The following is an 18,443-nucleotide window of genomic DNA, read 5'->3' on the forward strand; positions in this document are numbered from 1 at the left end:
TTTCCTTCAGTCGTCCTTCTGTTGAGTCGGTGGATGTGCTGCGCCTCTCGTCTCCCTCCACCAGATGGAGGAAGACGACCAGCGAAGCTGCTCAGCGACGAACCTCATGTGAACCGACAGCAACGGCTCCTGCACAGCTGACTTCACAGCACGCTGCCGACCCACAGCCGGGACTGGTCCAAGGCCTGCAGATGGCGATGCAGCCGAGTACAGGTTTCTGCAGCCGAGTACAAGATTCAGCAGCCGAGTGAAGGCTTCTGCAGCCGAGTACAAGATTCAGCAGCCGAGTACAGGCTTCTGCAGCCGAGTGAAGGCTTCTGCAGCCGAGTGAAGGCTTCTGCAGCCGAGTGAAGGCTTCTGCAGCCGAGTACGGTCTCCTGCAGCCGAGTACAGGCCTCTGCAGCCGAGTGAAGGCTTCTGCAGCCGAGTACAAGATTCAGCAGCCGAGTACAAGATTCAGCAGCCGAGTACAGGCTTCTGCAGCCGAGTACAAGATTCAGCAGCTGAGTACAGGCTTCTGCAGTCGAGTAAAGGCTTCTGCAGCCGAGTACAAGATTCAGCAGCTGAGTACAGGCTTCTGCAGTCGCAGCCGAGTGAAGGCTTCTGCAGCCGAGTGAAGGCTTCTGCAGCCGAGTGAAGGCTTCTGCAGCCGAGGACAAGATTCAGCAGCCGAGTACAGGCTTCTGCAACCGAGTACGGTCTCCTGCAGCCGAGTACAGGCTTCTGCAGTCGCAGCCGAGTACAGGCTTCTGCAGCCGAGTGAAGGCTTCTGCAGCCGAGTGAAGGCTTCTGCAGCCGAGTGAAGGCTTCTGCAGCCGAGTACGGTCTCCTGCAGCCGAGTACAGGCCTCTGCAGCCGAGTGAAGGCTTCTGCAGCCGAGTACAAGATTCAGCAGCCGAGTACAAGATTCAGCAGCCGAGTACAGGCTTCTGCAGCCGAGTACAAGATTCAGCAGCTGAGTACAGGCTTCTGCAGTCGAGTAAAGGCTTCTGCAGCCGAGTACAAGATTCAGCAGCTGAGTACAGGCTTCTGCAGTCGCAGCCGAGTGAAGGCTTCTGCAGCCGAGTGAAGGCTTCTGCAGCCGAGTGAAGGCTTCTGCAGCCGAGGACAAGATTCAGCAGCCGAGTACAGGCTTCTGCAACCGAGTACGGTCTCCTGCAGCCGAGTACAGGCTTCTGCAGTCGCAGCCGAGTGAAGGCTTCTGCAGCCGAGTGAAGGCTTCTGCAGTCGCAGCCGAGTACAGGCTTCTGCAGCCGAGTGAAGGCTTCTGCAGCCGAGTACAGTCTTCTGCAGCCGAGTGAAGGCTTCTGCAGTCGCAGCCGAGTACAGGCTTCTGCAGCCGAGTGAAGGCTTCTGCAGCCGAGTACAGGCTTCTGCAGCAGAGTGAAGGCTTCTGCCAGGCGGCGCGTCCGTCTGCGTCCCGTTCCACAGGAAGCTGCAGATGTTTGTTGTGTGTCCTGTCTTTGTCTCTGCCGTCGTCGCTCTGAGCTGTTGACGGCCACGAGCGTGAGTCACGGCAAAGGTCGCGCCCGAGGTCGCGCCGGAGCCGCTGGTCTCATACACAGAAACGAGAGCGTGTCACCTTTAAACACGGCGGAGATCAACAGACACCTGAAGGTCCCGTCCCACAGGAAGAGTGAACTCCAGGGTGTGGATCGTTGAGGCGGCGCCGCCATTGTGCTGTGAAGCTCTGAGCTTCCGTTCAACGTGAAGGAATCTGAGAGGAGGATTAGTTGAGTTGCTGGTGTCACGTATGACGGCGTGTTTCTGTCGCTCCAGGGCCGGAATCCAGCTGCTGGTCTAAATTCACCTCCAGCTGCAAACGTTGACCCACTGAGTAAAGAAGCCCAGCACCTCCCGCCTGCACCGCTTAGGAGCTGAGGCCTGAGGTGTGTGTGTGTGTGTGTGTGTGTGTGTGTGTGTGTGCGTGCGTGCGTGTGTGCGTGTGTGTGTGTGTGTGTGTGCGTGCGTGCGTGTGTGTGTGTGTGTGCAGCTGGTCTGTTTTCGTCTCTCTTCTTCTGAACCTTTCCTGACAGGATTAATCTAATGCCGCTGCAATAATCGCCTGCATGCCAGTGGAGGGAGTGTGTGTGTGTGTGTGTGTGTGTGTGTGTGTGTGTGTGTGTGTGTGTGTGTGTGTGTGTGTGTGTGAGTGACCTTTCTAGGCTTTGTGCTGCAGCGGGACCCTCCCTGATGCTCTGTCTGGACAGATCCCGCCTCAGATCGTGGATCTGGGATCTGGGATCTGGGATCTGGGATCTCGCCGCCCGTCTCCCTCGTCGCTCTGCGGCCCGTGGATCTCGTAGTATTAGTGTCAAATCTTTAATCCAAAACAATAACAACAATAACTTTCACAAGGTGCCAGCTGGCCCTGAGCTCCGCAGGCGTCGCCACATTCTCACTCTTCAGCGCCTCCAACCAGGTGTGGCCCACTCTTTAAAGTGACACTGAGACACTTTGTTCTGTGGCTGTCAATCAACAACAAGGCAAAGAAATTAATGCAGTAACTTTTAAACTTTGCTCCATCATGTTTTTGATTTCTTGAGAGAAACAGAAATGATTTATTACTCCACGTAATAAAGCAAACTCTGTCCCATCCAGACATTTAAACTAGTCTCACTGGCCACTTTATTAGGAACCCATGTGCAATATTACTATTCATTTTACTTTTCCAAGGTTAGAATCTCTGTTTTTAGGCTGAAGCTGTCAGAACGTTTTTGGCTCCGTCATATTTCAGCTTTGGCAACGAGCCTTTAATTACTTGGTTTCACGCGATATTTGGTTTCCAAGTTAGAGAAAGGTGTAACTGTGAGTTTGCAGACGCGTCATTAACCCAGTCCTTCAGCCGCATGCGGCACAGCGGGCGCCGTGTGTAAGGCGGCTTCGCTTTGGTCCCACAGGCTCGGCCGCAGCGTCCGAGGGGTCGACGGTGTGTGTGTGTGTGTGTGTGTGTGTGTGTGTGTGTGTGTGTGTGTGTGTGTGTGTGTGTGTGTGCGTGTGTGTGTGTGTGTGTGCGTGTGTGTGTGTGTGTGTGCCTGTGTGCGTGTGTGTGTGTGTGTGTGTGTGTGTGTGCGTGTGTGTGTGTGTGCGTGTGTGCGTGTGTGTGTGTGTGTGTGTGTGCCTGTGTGCGTGTGTGTGTGTGTATGTGTATGTGTCTGTGTGTGTGCGTGTGTGCATGTGTGTGTGTGTGTCTGTGTGTGTGCGCGTGTGCGTGTGTAACCGTGTCAGCTCAGTGGAACTGTCTACACATCTTGAATTCTTTGGCTTCTTAAGGATTTAAGCAGCGCTGTCCTGCAGACACGGCTGGAAGTGAAGCGAAGCAGCGAACGTTGGCAGCGAGCTCAAAGGCCTTGAGGAGAAGGCAACGCTCCCTCACAGCCTTCCTGCCCACAGACCTACACACATAGCTCACCTGGGTGAGGTTCCAGCCTCCTCTAAAGGCGTTCTGGTCTTACTAACCGCGGAGCTGCTCCCACGACGCAGCTGTGCTCTGTGTCTGAGCTCCTCCGGGGAAACAGACAGGGAGCAGCTACAGGCAGCTGACGAGAGGCCGACCCGCTAATGACACACACTCATTCTATTAGAACGCTCTTTGCATCAGAAGGAACGAGGCTCCTTCGGGGGTTCTCTGTGTTTGGACTCGGCGTGCGACTCGTCTCCAGGCTGAGCTCGCAGCAGACCAGCGGCTCCTCCCGCGCCCGGTGTTACGCAGTGAATTTCAGCTGACATGTTGACGTGTGTGTGTGTTTTAATCCAGGCTGAGGGGACATTTCATTTCCCGGAGGAGCATGAACACAGACTAATTAAAGAATGAGTCACGTCATGTGTTGGATGTGGTTGATATGGGAGGATGTGTGGACTGCCCCTCAGTCCACCTACACCTTCCAGTCAGTGTGTGTGTGTGTGTGTGTGTGTGTGTGTGTGTGTGTGTGTGTGTGTGTGTGTGTGTGTGAGGCACCCAAAAGGCCATCCGTGACGGCTGAGTCACTGCGTCGTGTGTGTGTCCGTGTCTGTAGTGCAGCCCCTGAGGCTGCCTGTCTGGCATTATCATTTGTGATGAGCTTCAGGGCCTCGGCCGAGTGGATGATGCTATGATGAGTCCAACGTGTGTGTGTGTGTGTGTGTGTGTGTGTGTGTGTGTGTGTCCACCTGCTAACCAAGCGTCTCATCTCCATATAAACGGCCTGAGGGACACGGGATGGCTTTTATTTAAGTGTGCACGCTGTGCTATTCTGGGTACGAGCCACTATCACAGCCTCTGACTGTCTGAATCCACAGCACCTGCACGGAGGCCGGTCGGTGTGAGATGTGCGTGATGTGAGATCTGAGATCTGCGTGATGTGAGATCTGAGATCTGCGTGATGTGAGATGTGCGTGATGTGAGATCTGAGATCTGCGTGATGTGAGATGTGCGTGATGCTTGCGCCGAGTCGAGACTCAGCGCGTTGCTGCTTCGAGTGCTCAGACGGAAAAAAGAGCAGCGCGCACGTTTCTGGCTCGTTTCAAGCTTTTATTGTCCGCTCGCTCTGCGTCTGTCTCGTCTGAGCGCTGCTCCTAGATCAGTTGGCTGCCAACGACATAGAAGTGAGCACAGAGGAACCGAGCAGCTTCAGCGGGTCACATGACAGATGGTACGCGCACTTTTATTTTGGTTTCTCTTTGTTGCTGCGACTGTTAATTAAATCCCAGAAGACGGGTGATTTTTTAACGCATCCATGAAAAATGGTGACGTTTCCCTTTATGAAAGTACCAAAAGTCAACTCATCATTTAAATCATCATCAAGCACATGATGATGATCATAAACATGGGAGCTGCAGCCTGTTTCAGTCAAACCCACATTTATTCACATTGAATAAACACTCAGTAACACAAAATGTGCATTCATTTCTGTGAAGCAAACTCATCTTTTTCTGTTGTTTGGGTTCAAACGCTGCAGCTGAAACTCGCCCTCGGGCCTCGTCTCACTGACGGGATGCTGAAGTCGCTTCGTGCGTTTATCGCCGCATCTCGCCGCCTCCCGCATCACTCGCAGTTTCTCTCTGTTCCTCGGCGTCTGGGTGTGAGTTTCTACCGATAAGGAGGCTTTTTCTGTTTCTGTCTCGCTCTCTATCTGACGTCTGTATCTCAATCACTGCTGCTCTGAGCCTCCACTTTCTCACTGACTCAGCTTAAATCCAGGACGTGTGACCCAGAAATCTATTGATAAAGCCCATCTCACGTCCGTGGCCGCGTAAACAGCCCTGTCAACCTCTTTCATTAAGGTTCTCTTTTCACTGTCACAGTCAGAAATGAAGAACAAGAACAAAGAGCATCCAAAATCTTGCTGTTTGTGTTTTGCATTTCTAATTCCTTGTACTTGCTTTTCTTTTCTCTGGAGCACGCTTTCATGTCGCCCCAAAACGTTACATAAAAGACGAACGGCCCGGATGACATTCAACATAAATAGGAGCGGAGCAGAGTCTGAGCGGAACCACAGCCGCATCCAGGTGCCGTCACTGAGCCCGTGTCAGGAACAAACAGCAGCCTGTATTCAGACATCAGCTCCTCCAGCTGACGACTGGTCCAGGTGAGTCGATCATCAGCTTTTATTAGCGCACACACCACACTGTAACAAAGATCCACACTGGGGTCGTGAATCAGGCGATTCATTATTGTCTGACATGGATTATAATAAAAACACACAGCTGGAGTTTCCTAAGGCAAAGTGGGGCTGAACTAGAACTCCCTGCTTCTCTCTAACTTTCCAAAGTGAACGCTTCCAAGCTGAAGCGTTCAGACTTTCATCTGCTCTAAGTGCTGCATGATTAAGCTGTATCTTGCTATACGGAGCACAGATCTAAAGGGCTGCCATCCATAAATCACAATCTATATTTCACATCAAGATGACTAAAGCTAGTCCACTTTTTACTGCAAAAGAAATCGACCCCAAAGTTAGCCTGCGTCCAAGGATAAGCACACAGCAGATGCAGCAACACACAAACAGGCACCAGCTCATGTCAATCACCTGACGGACGGGAAACGTCCCATTTCTGTTTGTTTTTTACGATATCATGACGTCATAAGAGGGTTTTTAGCCACTATCCACTTCCTACTTGGGAACTCGCCAGCATCTAGTTGCTGTACCTGTGAACTGTGGGACATGGGGAGCAGCGTCCCGTCTGCGCTTTTTCCACTCATTTCTGCAGATAACCAACGGCTGCGACTTTGTCTTCGAGGCAGAAAGCATTTCGAATGGAAATGGGATTTGGCGAGAACAAAGAATGAATCAATAACTTGACCCCTTCAGGCTTTTCTGATAACAAATAAAAGAAAAAAAAGGCCCTGGCAAAGAAAACACCATTAAGTATAAGTTGGAGTTACAATCACACAGATGAACATGAACACAGGAGTAAAATACAAATGGAACAAACTAAACTGTATTTGCATTCCCACTCTGAACGTGGAACGTCAATTCTCTGTAACATGGAGGAAGCGGTGCATCAGTCTCTGCTCAACTGACTTCCACAGTAAACGGCTAGTTTAAATTAATTATCCTCCCGATGCCGAGACGGCACAAAGGGAAGCGGGAACGCCCTCCGACAACGTGCACCTGAGGTAAATCCCAGTCCAGCTGTGAAGCAGGGGATTCGGCACAAAGGGCTCGCGGCGCCTGCTTAGTAGAAGCAAGTGGAGCTGCGCCTTTTAAATCACACCTGTGCACAGCTGGAGGTGGGAGGAAGCAGCAGACCCAAAGGGAGCGCACGCGGGTCCTTCTGGCTGTGAGGTGAATTATTTCAGTTATGGTGCAGGTTTTGAACCTTCTCTAGCTCGTGCTCTTGTGTCGCTGCAGTGGAGAGCTGGTGCTGCCTCTCCTGCCCTGCGCTGGAGGTTTGCTCATTTTCTCCTTCAGACCCTTCAGACTGTACAGCCGTCCCAAGGTGATGGTGAACGGGGACCGCGCTCCATCCTGCCCGCGTGCCTCCGGGCCTGGTTTTCTCTGGGGAGGCTCGTTCGGCGCCTGCCCCACTCGGGTCCTTCCCTGCACTGCTGGTTCCTGCAGAGAAGCGAGGTTCTGCTGGCTGCGGTAGAGCCGGCCATGCCTCTGGTCAGCGGTGAACCCGACGGCGCCCGGCGCCGGAGGGCCCGGTCCGGAGGTAGGTCTGCGGCGAGATGAGGCGTTATCCAGGGCCTGGGAGCTGCCAGAGAGCAGCCTGCTGTCTGCCAGGTTGGACTGATGGCCTCCCCAGAGACGCGTCACCGAAGGCCGGGCGGCTGAGAGGAGTCGAGGGGGTCTGAGGGGCCGGGAGGGAGGAGAGCAGCCGGTTTCCTGCTGCTTTGACTGTGAAAGCTTGGGAAGACTGTGGAAAAGCTGAAATGAGAAGGAGAGAGGAGGAAAAGACAAAATGAATGTACACAGGTTTAATACATGAGCCACCTCCTCACAATGTATTTCTACACGATCTAGTGGAGCTGAATATTTATGTTCACAAACAAGTGCCGGGTGCCGAATGGGAGAGAGAGAGAGACTTGGCTGCAAACAGCAGCTCCAATTTACTCCAGCCTTTGTTAATATTTCATGACTGAACTAAGTTAAACCTTCCTGACTTGGATAAGAAAGCGGAGATTCAGGTCAACAGTGAGTGAGTTAAACTGCGCCAGTAAAATGTGAAACTATTCATCTTTCACGACTTCATGAATGTTGCATCAGTGTGAATGAGTGCACTTCATTAAAGTGTGTCACAGTCGCAGAAGCGGTGAGATGGTAAAGTTCACCTCGTACATTCTGTATCCACCCACCAGGTCGACTGACTCCACCCACCGGGTTACCTGACTCCACCCACCGGGTTACCTGACTCCACCCACCGGGTCGCCTGACTCCACCCACCACACGCTGCTCGCCTTCTGACCCGGTTCGCTAGGGGAAACCATTCTTACCTGACCCGTTTGTTTTTTGTTTCCGTGACAAGCTGGGTAGACCTTATATCACAGCATATGGACGCACAGATGTAAACACACACACGCTGAAAACATTTCACACACTTCAGCGCCGTCTCCTCTAGAGAGGAGCTGATGACTGTCGCGCCTCGGTGAGACATCACGAGGTCAGCAGCTGATCAAGCAGCAGGTAATTTGTATTAGTCCTGATGTTGCATTGGCTTAGTCTGATCATGTGTTAGTAGAAATAGAGAAAAGAGTCAATAAGTATAGAATAAAAAGGTGATAGTAGAGCAGACAGTGTTCCCTCATGGTGCATCTTAAAGATCTGACTGTTCTGACTGGGTTGAAATATGAAAACATTGATACCACATGATGTCTAATTATGAAGTTAGCGTCTAGAACAATAATGACACCGGCTGGTTAGAGATCTGCCTCCCTGCACCTCTAAAGGTCACAAATGATCAGGGTATGAGCTGCTGATGCGCCGCCACAAGCTACGATAACACGGATGTCATGTCTTTTTATATGAACTTCATATTTAGCTCATAGACGGAGTCTAAGGTAACATGTGTAACCGGTATCAGTTTTCTCATTTCAAGTCAATTCCTTTCTTTTAAAGTTTAAATTTGACTGAAAAGGGTTTGAAGACCAGAATCAGTGACAGAACACTCCGTACTTACTGTACCTTCCTCCACTGTAGCTTTAATGATTGAGATTTAAGAGTTCAGACCCACAGAGTGAAGGAATGGTGAACTGTGCTTACCCTTTAAGTCACTGGCGTACGCGGAACACAAAACTGCAAAGTGGTTCAAAATTGACAAGCACACGTTGGTTATGATTCGATGGACCTGCATGTGAACTGTGTGTGGAGGAGGAGCCTCCGGCGGGACCGTCCGCGGCCCCGTTCGTACCTTCTGCCCGTCTCGGTCCCTCTTGTCCACGCCGCCGGGCCTCGCTGCCGTGTCTTCGTTTGCCTCCTCTGCCTCAGGAGGAACCTCATCTGGTTGGAGGCCGGCGGAGGACAATCGCTTCGGATCCGTCCCCTGGGTCGGGGACTTTCCCGGAATCGGTTCTCCATCGACCAGACTCTCTGATGCCGATTTGTTCAGTGCCTTTTTCCTCTTGGGAGCTTGGGGTTGGGACACTTTGTCTTTTTCCACCACCTCTGTCAAATCTCTGCTTTGCTTTAGTGGGTTTGCAGCTTTCTTAGCTTCCTCGTTGCCTCTCCTCTCTGTCCCAGAGGAAACCCGCTCTGTTCTCCTCTCTGCTACATTCCTCCCCTTTTCATCATCTTCACCGCCTCCATTTTCTACATTCACTGTTTTCTTCTTTGTCCCTTCTTTCGGCTCCTGCTCCAGCACAGAGGAGGAGGAGACACTAACAGGCCCTGGCAAACTCTGCAGGTCACTGCTGGAGCTGATCCTGTCTGCGGTGCCTAACACAGTAGCAGGAGAGCTATTACTTATGCATGCAGGACTAGCGGCAGTGGTGGGAACGGGTGTAGTGTTTGTGGAGACAACACGATCCTCTTCTGTCCCATGGTTGTCAGACTCTGGGTCGTGGGAAACAGAGTCACTACATTCATAATACTCCTCCGAGGTGGAGGAGTCGTCCCTCAGCGACATGTAGCCATCGCTCATATCGGGTGTAGGGGTCCGAAGGTCCGGAGTGAAGGGCCGAGGCCCCGTGCGTGACTCTGGAGTGGATGTGCAGGATGTGTATCCGTCTGGAGTTGGGCTACGTAGCAGCGACCGCAGACCTCGCTCAGAATCCGGCGAGCGCAGGTCTGGAACATGCGAGTCACAGACGTGGAGGCGCAGGGGTCGTTCTGGAGTGTGGGACCCCCCCCGAGGTTTGGTCGGGTTTGGCCGCTGGGATTCTGTCCAGACACTATTAGTGTCCGTGTGAGGCTGCGTCATATTTGCATTGCCGTCGTTGTGGTTAGCGCTTTCTTGTGGACAGTTTTCTTCCACATCATCTCTCTGTGAAGAACTGGAGTCAGACACAGGCCTGTGTGTTGAGGCACTGACAGAACTCCCAGTCTCTAATGGACCGGTGTCTTGTGGATTCATTTTACTTGGTGACATTCTCGGAGGTTCCTTTGCTCTTGGATGACTTGGATGCGGCGTCTCATTTTTCTCCTTCGGCACTTGAACACTCTCAGAGTTCGTTTGGGTTCCTTCTGGGGTCTCTGCATCCATCAGTGTCGTGGCTGTTTGTTCCGTTTGTGTCCTGGAGGTGATTTCAGAATCCGTTTGTGGCAAACGTTTGGGATCAACTTCTGTTTGAATCTCATGAATATTCCCACCTCCTGCCTTTGGAGGGTCCGTAATCGAACCGTCCGACTGAGCTTGTGTTTCTGCTTCGTTATCGTACAGTCCACCTGCTTCCTCATCCTTTGTGTTCTGGAAAGTCACACGCTGTTTTTGTTGTGGTGTTTCTTCAGGATTTCCTGTGTGCTCTGTTTCCTTCTGTGGCCGTATGCTGGTCTGCAGTTCTGGGGGGGTCTCTTTCTTATTCTCTGGTGGCGACTTCTCCACGTTTGCTTCATCACGCTCCCTATGCACCACCAGCGGCTCTGCGCTTTCCGGCTTCCCTGTTCTCCTGACGACACTGATCTCCGGCAGATTCTTACCATCGCTTGTGCCATCATGTTTGATTACCAGCTGGACAGTACGGGGTTTAGGGATTGGGGGAGGCAAGGATGGATGAACAGTTGGAGTGGAAGGGGAAACCATGGAGGATGAAGGACCACAGACTTCAGTAGTAACAGGATTGTGTGTATTTTCAGACAGGGAGGAGGATCTGTCAGACTGAGTTCCAGCAGTAGAGCTTGTAGTATTGTGGCTGTAGGTGGTGGAAGCCTGGACGTTAGGGCTCGTTTCAGATGTTTGTGGCTGTGTGAGACCAGCCTGTCTGTGGGAATTTGTTATTTCTTTGATGTGGGGTTGGGTGTTTGAGCTGGAGTTGGAGCAGACCTGCACATGTGGAGACTGTATACTGTTGGACTCCAAGCTCTGAGTCCTCAGCTCAACACATTGTGTGTTTAAACCTGCGTCTACTTGGTTTGGTTCAGGCTTGGGACTGTTTGTAGCGACGTTGTGCGTGTTGCATAATGGCTGATGATTGTGGGTCTCAGGAGGTGTGTGTCCAGCTGCATGAGGTGAAGCATCGTGGCTAGCGGGCCGGTCTGTTGTGAGCGCAGCCGCGTCCCTGGCAGGTTCGCTCTTTTTCCCAGATGCAGGTGTTGCCTCTACTTCCTCTTTGTCACGTTTGATGTCTCCAGGCTGTGCACTGACTTGTGCTGGTGCAGCGCTGTGCGGCATAGACCCTCCTGCTTTGGTGTTATCTTGTGCTGGCTGAGGTTTGAGCATCTGCTTGGGTTTAGCAGTGAGCTGTCTGGGCTTGGCAACCTCTGGCAAGATTTCCTTTGGCACGTGGAACGGACTGCTGAACCTGATCGCTTGACTGGTTTCAAACATCTCAGATCGCTGCAAATGGACCTGAGTGGGTTTGCTGGCATCCCTGATGTTAATGAACCCTATGACATCACTGGGGGGGTCAGGCTCAGGCCATGTGGGCAGATACATGATCAAGCACGCTTTCTCTAAGTCAGTAAGTCCAGGATGGAGGGGAGGGAGGTCCTGCACAGCTTCTTTACTGGCCCGCTTCTGCCTCCTCTTGTTGGATTCTGGGACATCTGGGTTCTTTGAGTTCACTGGATTTGAGGGCTCTTTGGGGCTGTTGTTCTCAGCCGGAGGAGGAGTGCTGGCTGCAGCCACAAGGGCGTATTTGGGGTTGTGCAGCTTCCTAGCGAGAGCGGCCGAGGGCAGGACCACGGCGACCGGCTGAGGGAGCGGCTCCGGTTCCGGCTCCGGCTCGGTGGCGACCTGCCGGAGGTCAACGAAGCTGGAGGTCACGTACAGGATGCGAAAGAGCCGGTCGAAGGCCTCCACCGCCTGGCCCGTAATCACCGTGAGGATGTTTCTGTCCAGTCGTGAGGACATCCAGGTAAAACTAGAGAGCGCACGGAGAAGAAGAGTTACACTAAGTAACACAGGAGAGACACATGAACTTCAGCATCAGATGTGCTCACACCGTCGACAGGAAGCTTCTACAGGTTCACATACATTTGCCACCAATTGTATAACTGGTTTGATGACACAGTATTTGCTCTGGCACTGTGCAGCAGTGAAACTGATGCTAACTCAAATAGTGACATTAGAGCGACATCTTCATCACCCCGGTTTAGAAATGTCACCGTGCATCTTCCTCTTCTGTGCAGAGCATATATAAACAACCTGTTGGTCCAGTATGCAGAGAATGTGGAGGTTGACGGGCAGCACATTCTTCGCTCATATTTCATGAACAAAGACAGGAGGAGCTGACAGAAATAACTACTTTAACGCTTTCTCACAGGTTGAACACACTGACCTGTACGACCCAGACGCGGCTTTGTCTCCATCGATGAACATAAACCTGTGTCCCATCCGCCCCTTGACCTTCGTGCAGGACCGAGTGCAGAACTCGGTTCCTTCTGTGCAGCGGACGCGGAGGTTCTGTAAAACACATGCGAAGAGCACATCGTCAAACCTCCCCCCGGAAATGAGACGAGCTCCAACGACCTGCGTGAGATGAGGTTCGCTCCCCGCCTGAATTGCTGCACTGACGACTGTCCTGAAGTAATTTCACAGCATCTCTGCAGAGTTATGGGCTTGGACTGGAGCTGTGCATTTCCCTTCCCTGTGGTATTCTACCAGCATCATGGTCGGTGCTTCCTTTACTGTACGTCTCCATGGGGAAAATGTTTTCATGGTAGCATGAAGTTCTCCTTTCACTTCACACAGAGTACAAACGGTTCAACCAGGGTTCATTACTCGTAGTCCGCAGTTTGACCCACACAGTGAATGCTTTGGACACCAGGAGCTAGAAAATGATAGAAACCGTGCTCCATGTCAATGTGCACCATGATCGGTCTTTTATCGTTGTCACAGGTCTTTCAATGCCCATGCGTTATCCCACGGCCATACAGTACAAGCACGAGTAATTTTCCACTTCCCTCAATTCAAGCAAACAGCTCCACGTATTTAAACAGCGGCACAATTAAACCCACCAGTGATTAAATCTTGCACAACCAAATGCATGTTAATTGCCCAAGCTTTTATTTAATCCCTGCCTTGTCTTCACAAGATCTGAGGGCTGTACGGACCACACGGTTCGCGTCAACGATTCTTGACCAATTTGATCCGTGTTGAAACTTGCTCGAGTTGCTCCCATCTGTCTGACAAACAGGTACTGCACAAATACGCGTTTGGGGCTTTGCTGGCGGCCCAAAGGCGTCAGTTCAGTGCATGACTGGTACATTTCTAGTATTTCAAAGCAAACAAAACTGAATCTGACAAATGCATGTTGTTATGTTCTGTGCATGTTATTCATCCATGCAGTGTCCACGCTTTCACTTTGAGCGACCATAGGTGTGACTGTACAGCAATATACTCAATGAGGGCTTGTGCTAACATTTAACTAACCTTAATAGCTGGGTGGTAAAGTATATGTTACAGTCATAAAAGAGTGAGAGAACGTTTCAGATAAGAGCTGAGGAATGAAAAGCCCTTTGAATAGTGTATCTGTCACATGGACTCACTTCTCATTCCTTTGTTTTATCCGTCCTCGCGTCTTCAATAATTCTGTCTCTCAGCACGTTCCTAGACTGACTCATTATACTGAAACATGAAACAGCAAGATGTGTGTGTGTGTGGTTGTGTGTGTGTGTGTGTGTGTGTATAGGTACGTACTCAGCTTCAAGCTATGGATGATGAGCAGTTAACTGTCACTTAAACACACTTTGTGTAGACACAAGCCCACAACGAGCACACAACGAGCTAAGAGACCAGGCATTCAAAGAAAACGCTACCTCACGTATTTGAATCTGAAACCTCTCTGAACTGACCTGAAGTCTTCATCCTCTGTCATCGGCTCTTTATTATCGCCTACATCTACTGCTGTTTGTCACAGGACTCAAGCCGTCACACATGTCGTTTCCTTTTCCCATCTGACATCGTCTTATTCAGCAGCTCAGACTCCGCTCTGCGACGGACTTGTCACTTTAGGAGATCGTGTACGAGTTGCTTATCGCTGCTGTGTCGCCGTCTCCTCAGCATCGTAACCACAGAGAAACCTACACGTGTGTTTGCCATGTTAAAACCATTCATGCAGCAGCTCACTGAATATTCTATAAAGTAGGAAATCATTAAACCATCTGCTGTTTTCCTGATGCAAAGTCCTTCTGCTAGCAAATATTTCACCAATTAGAATGTAGGGCAACTGCAGGCGACGGAAGCAAGGGTGTTCCTGCGGATCTGCACACGGTACTGGCACATACTCCATGCTGAAAAACTCACTTTGGCTCCTGCCTATTGCTCCAGTGCAGAGAATTTCAGTGGTAAATCACAGAATGTCATCTTGGCAGATGCCATGAGAATACAAATCATTCTGGGATGAACAGCGGCGTCCGTTTGTCATGTGTGGCCGTCATGTGCACAAACATGTGTTCACACTCAGGTGTCGGTGCGGTGCAGGCATTTTGTCGCGGCGCTGCTCATAATCCAGATCCAGCCGGTGCAGAATGTCTGTCAGGCTGCTGGAAGCGTCGCGTTTCCCGTCAGTTCAGCTCCTCCGAGGTAGAAGCCAGGGGAGAATGTGTGTGTGCACGTTGCAGGAATGCCTGCGTATCCGTGCTTGCATGCGTGACACACTGTCACCACACGCACACATGCTTGTGCACACCCATGCTCCGTGCTCTCGCGTGCGTCTCTAGCATGATCCCGAGGCCCGCTGAAGAATCCCTGCTGGATTCTGCCAGTAAAGCTCCCGCTGTCGGTGGGAATCAGTGGCACCTCCGCAGAGATGCTCATAATGGCCGCGTTGAGCCCAAACCATCAGGCTTTTTGCGAGTTGGCAGCTGGATCAAAAGAGTTTTGTCTCAATACATCTAGAATAAAGATTCAGTGTTTTCCCGGCGACTCACAGGTCCCGACACGGCCAGGTTCTGGTTTTTGGCCTGTGGTTTTCATGCTGTGCTGATAATAACAGAATAATATACTTAAAGGCAGATAGAAGGAGGTGGAAGCGCCTCCTGTGGTGCGGTGCCAACTGGAAGGCTTCACCGCTTCGCATCTGAACCCTTGTGTGAGGGCATGTGTGCGAAAGGGAAAGTGAGGCATGGCATGTGCTTTCACTATCCATGGACAACGCTTACTTCTCCTTTTTCATGAACTAGTTCACATACACATACGACCATCATAATATGCGATCTGTGCATTTGAGCACGTGATCCAAAGACCAAACACTCAATCTCTATCAAACAGTTGCTCTCTATAAATTAACCATGACAGCTTCTCCTTAAGGAACTCATTATGAACTTTAATGCTCTGACAGCTTATTATTCTGGTTTTAATGAACTCTATAAAGGATGATGATGATCTGAACAACCAGCTAAGTGCAACTCCTCCTCCTCCTCGGCTGGATCATATTTGGTTTACACAAACACCTGAATACCCCTCACCTTGAGGTGTCCGGCGTGCATGTTGGCCCGCCGACACATGGACAGGAAATGAGGCAGCGTCGTGCGTTCCAGCAGGACGTAAACGGACACCTTCTTCTTGAAACCAGCGTCCAGCAAGTCTCTGAAGATGTCGACGTCAGTGAAGACATCCATCACCACCGCGATCATCTGGAAACACACACACACACACACACACACACACACACACACACACACACACACACACACACACACACACACACACACACGGAGCCTAGATTACGCTCGTATACGGATGAGGCTGACACTGTGAGCTCATGCAAGCAAATTAGCAGATACATAGATGACGATGCAAACTCACATAATGTTATCAAGAGGAGCCCTGTGCACTTCCTCCCAGACGATGATGTGGAAATGACCACATCGCGTTTCAGTTCAATAAACACACGCTACTGAGAACAGCTACTAAGAGCATGACTTTTTTTCCACACTAGTGGCTTCATGTGACTCATCTGCAGGAGCCCTGAGGGCAAACATCCAGCAGCGGGGACGTCTCCAGTGCCACTCCTCTCATTCCCGAGTAAAACGGTTTAATCGCGTTGCACTTCACCCCTCGTCTGGTTCGGTCAGCAGCCCGTACTCTGACCTCGCGCCGAGTCCCGGCTCAAGGCGGGAGGCAGGATTACGTCAGTTCACTCAATCCTCCGCAGGTCAGAGGACCGAGACGCCGATAAACCCACACAAAGTACGTTATTATGAAAGCTTGTGAGCCTTTAAAGCGACGGATCGCTCACATTCATTATGTTCTAAAAATTAACCCAGACATGAGCTGCCATTTCTTACATTATGGAGTTTAACATAAGCAACACATGAGGGGAGAAACCACAAATGATGATTAATGGTCTTTAATAAACGTACAGGCCTAATGGAGCTGAAAACATTGTCATGTTTTCACTAGTGACCCACACTTGTACAACTGCTTACACAACAGGTCGATGTCATGTTTACACACTAAAGTGCTTTATGCTGCTGTAAAGTTAATTAGAAAGTGAAAACACCGTCATAAACTTGGCAGACGTTGCTAAATTCCACACTGACGTGTGATGGATGCTGTCGGGTCTCCGAGCGTCTACGTACCTTCTGCGCCTGCGCAATCATTTTCCTGACGACCTCCTTCACGTGCGCCTGGCCGTCCAGGGGCGGCTGCGTGTACACGGTGGTGCGCGTGACCCCGCGGTACGAGTCGCTGTCCGGCCAGCCGAGGTCCATGTTGGGCGCGGACGTGTCCGACAGCTCGGGCCAGTAGTGCAGCGACAGCGGGGGCTCGTCGTCCTCCGCGTTGCCCGCGAAGAGCTCGGAGTCCGGGTCGTAGGGCTCCGCCGCCGCCACGAGGGTCTCCAGCTCCGGGTCCGACAGGAAGCCGCGCAGGCCGCGAGCCTCCACGAACTTAGCGAACGCCTCGCGACCATCGCGGAGGAGAAGCTCCAGCGCGAGCCGCTGGTCCTCGCAGTAGAGAAAGTCCGGCTTGGACTCGTGCGTGCGCGGGTTCACGTGGTTGTCGTCCAGGCACTGCAGCTGCGACAGGGCCATGGGGGTGCGTGGAAGCCGCCGACGCGGGGGTCACGGGTCACGTGTCCTGTGAGACGCCGGCTCCTCGCGCGCAACCTGAGCTCGGGCCCGTGTGTCCGTCAGGCTCGCGGGGCCCATGTCCGTCCGTCCGCGGCGCATCAACGCTCGGCCGCGTTCGTCAGACTGTGCGAAGACCAAGGCGCAGATAGCGAGAGTGACACCGCGCCGGCGGCACCGCCCCACAGGTGTGACCCTGACAGGCAAAACACACCCACCTTCACGCGCGCTACCGCGCCGTTCGCGCCTCTGCCACCTCCGCGGCCTGCGCTATTTCAGATGGTCGTTAAATCATTACCATGACGGCTCCTGCGCTTCGCAGATGTCACACACGCACGCAACAATGCACCGGCGGAGCGCTTAGAACCTGGGCCGAGCTGCCCGACCTGTTCCGTCATGTTTCCTCACTGCGCTGCCAGATGGGAGAGCCCCAGATCAACGTGAAGTACATAATGGCTCCAAGAAACACGGCGCAGAGATTAGTCTGAGAATGGGACCCGGCTACTGCCTGGAGGCGACGAGGGCGTACATTAGAAATGTAAAAATCACGTTTACATCTGTTCATTCAACCAGAACCCGGTCCACGAACCAGTGGCCTCCTGCTGTTAAAACCCAAGCTTGATACCAACAACTTAATGCGGTTTGATTTACGCAACGCTTTACAATGGAAGACAAAGAAACAAGTTTTTACAAGGACAGCGGCCAAAACTAATGGCTTCTGGGTTTGAAGACGGCAATAAAACATTCGTGTTGTAACGACTTTAATTCCACTTCACAGGTGAAACGTCTTCTCATCGCTGAGTCAGTGCGTCACGGTCACATGAGGTTTGATCTCCCAGGTAATTACAGGTAATTAGATGATCTATGAGCCTGTAACGATGCCAAGGGAGGTTATGATGCTCAGCGATGCTCAGCTTGTTTACTGGTGCTGTTAGTGGATTAAAAAGGGTTAATGCTCTTAGAAGCAGTCGGTGGCCGTGATTAATCTGTGTTTATTTTCGAATTGTTGTTTTTCTTGGCGGACGCGTCCTGGCGCGTTCGCGGTGTCGTGACGCCGCGTGGAAGGCTGGGCCTGGACCTCCTCGAGCCTGCGGTGGATCCGCCGTTGCAGCGGACGGGAGCTGGAACGTAACGTCAGCCGCGTCAGTCACACCCGTCGGTGCGCATTCCTGCTGCGCTGTGACGAGCACCACCAACCGGACTCCTGCATTGTTCTGTTGTCTTCGTTGCACCTAAAGCAACGCACCCACGTTGATGCAACTTCATAGACCTATTAAAAGCTCATCTCACCCTATTAACTTAGTAAGTGACCAGTCATGGTGTGTTTAGTTTTCTCCTCCGTCCACTTCACCGGTG

The 18,443-nt window shown here is 51.7% G+C and overlaps 1 protein-coding gene across 2 annotated transcripts; it reads right to left on the reverse strand.

Annotated features, from left to right (window-relative positions):
• Nucleotides 1-4,822: 4,822 nt before the first annotated feature.
• On the reverse strand, nt 4,823-17,222 carry LOC114860696 (protein FAM83G-like). Of its 2 annotated transcripts, XM_029159480.3 has the most exons (6): nt 16,599-17,222; nt 15,483-15,650; nt 12,353-12,477; nt 8,830-11,935; nt 8,682-8,714; nt 7,210-7,349 (listed from the first exon to the last, which is right to left on the reverse strand). In XM_029159480.3, exons 1-5 carry the CDS (start codon nt 17,049-17,051, stop codon nt 8,685-8,687), a joined length of 3,882 nt encoding a protein of 1,293 aa, XP_029015313.1. In that variant the 5' UTR covers nt 17,052-17,222; the 3' UTR covers nt 7,210-7,349; nt 8,682-8,684. The 2 variants fall into 2 exon arrangements, with proteins under 2 accessions (XP_029015311.1, XP_029015313.1); XM_029159478.3 differs by lacking the exon at nt 8,682-8,714 and having other exon boundaries at nt 4,823-7,349; nt 16,599-17,221.
• Between the last annotated feature and the right edge of the window lie 1,221 nt (nt 17,223-18,443).

The sequence above is a fragment of the Betta splendens genome, chromosome 8, assembly GCF_900634795.4.
Source record: "Betta splendens chromosome 8, fBetSpl5.4, whole genome shotgun sequence".
NCBI lineage: Eukaryota > Metazoa > Chordata > Actinopteri > Anabantiformes > Osphronemidae > Betta > Betta splendens.